Source organism: Nanorana parkeri, unplaced genomic scaffold (assembly GCF_000935625.1).
Source record: "Nanorana parkeri isolate BGI_ZX_2015 unplaced genomic scaffold, ASM93562v1 scaffold2018, whole genome shotgun sequence".
Taxonomy (NCBI): Eukaryota; Metazoa; Chordata; class Amphibia; order Anura; family Dicroglossidae; genus Nanorana; species Nanorana parkeri.
In genome coordinates this window covers 53,599-55,808 of record NW_017308286.1, presented here as the reverse complement: position 1 = coordinate 55,808, position 2,210 = coordinate 53,599, and the positions used below count along the sequence as shown (strand labels likewise).

The following is a 2,210-nucleotide window of genomic DNA, read 5'->3' as shown; positions in this document are numbered from 1 at the left end:
GGGGGGGGTATGGGATCTCGGTTATGGGTCTGTACTTCTAAGGGGTTTTTCAATTTGTTTTTCTCTGTTATTTACTATACTCAGAGCCGTGCCCTCATGGCGGTGAGCGCTTACGACTATGTTCTGGATCATAAAACTTTAATAAAAAGACTTTATAGCATACACTCATGACCTCCCTTATGTAGATACCAGCAATGTTGATTACTTATCCGATGACCATAACGAGTCCAAATGCGATATTATGGTGATGTCATGGTATCAAGGGGTGCCAATACTCAACGCGTTTTGCAGCCAATGTAGGGGCTTCTGCAGGAGGAAGGGAGAGGATGCTCTGCTACGTTGGTGTGACCACTTGCAGGAAGAAAAAGCCTTTGTAAAAGCCAGAGGGATAATACCCCGCCAATATCAGCTGTTGTCACCAGCTAGGCGGCCATTTGGAGGGGAGAGCTAAAGTACAAAGGGTTTTTTTTTTTGCCTTTGGGTACTGCTGTAGTCTCCACAGAAGCTAGTTGGCAGTATCTAAATACATAGAAATCACGGTCACATACTTCAACACTGACGATCAGATGCACTGCCAAACAGGAAGCTCTTAGCAGCAAATAACAGGAAAGTAAAGTATGACCCGAAACAATCAGATTGTGCTCATGTTTATAGAGCAGGTTGGAGCAAGAAGCAAATTGATTGGTTGCCAAGAGTAAAATTAACTTCCATTACAAAAAAAAAAAAAGCTCAGTGTCACTACAAAAAAATGAAGGCTGCCATGCTGGCCTTACTTCTGAAAATGCTAGTTACCTTATCTGTCATGCTTATTCATTGACTTTACTACCATCTGAGTGACTGACCTATGCAAACGGACTGTGCACTGACTTCAGAGGTTGTATACTTGTTCCAGGTCAGGGACTCAGAATATACTAAAGCTAGAGACAACCAGGCGACTAGCATTTAGGATGGTGGTCAGCAATGGCAGCCCGCATAGCTTTCGCAGAACAGGTGTTCCTTTAGCTGATGTGATCAGTAAAGCTTTGACTTACCACACTGTACAATGCTTCGAAACTGCAGATCACAAGCCGGTCCTATACCATGGACCATAAACACCAGATGATCGCTCTGGGCTGGCTCACCTAGAAAAACAAATGTAGATGAAGAATAGGTTATGCTCAGGATACAATGCTAGTGAAAAGGAAATCATGTAGGGAAACAAAACCAGGTACATTGGGAGGCAGAGACAGGAACAACTAGTATTAGTTCACTGTATACAGTGGTACCTCGGTTGATGAACTTAATTCGTTCCACAATTCTGGTCGCAAAGCGAATTGGTCGCGCACTGAATCAAACTGTGATCAGAACGCGATCTGGACTAGAGGAAACCACGACCACGTGTCAGAGCAGGGGAAGATAGCTGCGGTTGTGTTCGTCACCCGATGCAGAGTTTGCGAACGGAAGCAAAATTTTGCTGAACTTCCTGTTCGCGAACCGAATTGTTTGCGAACAGAAGCATTCGTGAACCGATGTACCACTGTACTGTACTTGTGAATGTCTCCCGCTAGTGGTAAGAAGTAGAACTGCACCAGTTTAATACATCTTAGGTGAGTGAAAAGCACTCACCTCTTAGTTCTCCTTTAAGCAAAGTATACGTTTGCAAATCGGTAGAGTTTGCAAACCCGCTCAAAACTCCGACCACCACCCCCTCTTCCTGAGCCAGATAGCATCAGCAGCTGCAGCGAGGGCATTTCCTCCCCTTTGTGACATATAGCTGTGGGGCCGGGAATGCTCCTGCCCACAACTGTTTGACCACCACCCTTTCCTCTTCATCCAGTTTTGAGCAGGCTTGGGTAAAGTCAGGCAATCTGGGTTCGCACCAAGCCCAGCCTCATGACTACGGAGAAGTAAAGCACAGTTGTATTTTTATTTAAGAGGCACCTGATGTATTTGTATTGAAGGGGCACCTGTACCAGCCTGTATAATGTCCAATATATACAAGAAACATTTCTGGATAAGGGTTCATTCAGACCTCTGTACAGCGTGCACACCCGGTAAAATGACCCAATCTCGGAATGAGCCCTTAATTACTAGGGATACTCCGATACCGATTTTTCAGTATCAAGTACCGATATTGGTGCTTCCCCTAACATAGAGCCGGGCAATCAGGAAGCCGTGCGGTGGGTAATGACATGCTGTCCGGCTTCCTGATTGCCCGGGAAGTCGGCTCC

At 45.5% G+C, this 2,210-nt stretch overlaps 1 protein-coding gene across 1 annotated transcript in view; it reads right to left on the bottom strand.

Moving 5' to 3' along the window:
- The window catches only part of DDHD2 (DDHD domain containing 2), a 37,643-nt gene that overhangs the window by 22,933 nt on the left and 12,500 nt on the right, over positions 1 to 2,210 (bottom strand). The window contains exon 6 of the mRNA XM_018572400.1: positions 1,032 to 1,121. Coding sequence (XP_018427902.1) covers positions 1,032 to 1,121 — 90 coding nt within the window. The remainder of the gene's footprint in view (positions 1 to 1,031; positions 1,122 to 2,210) is intronic.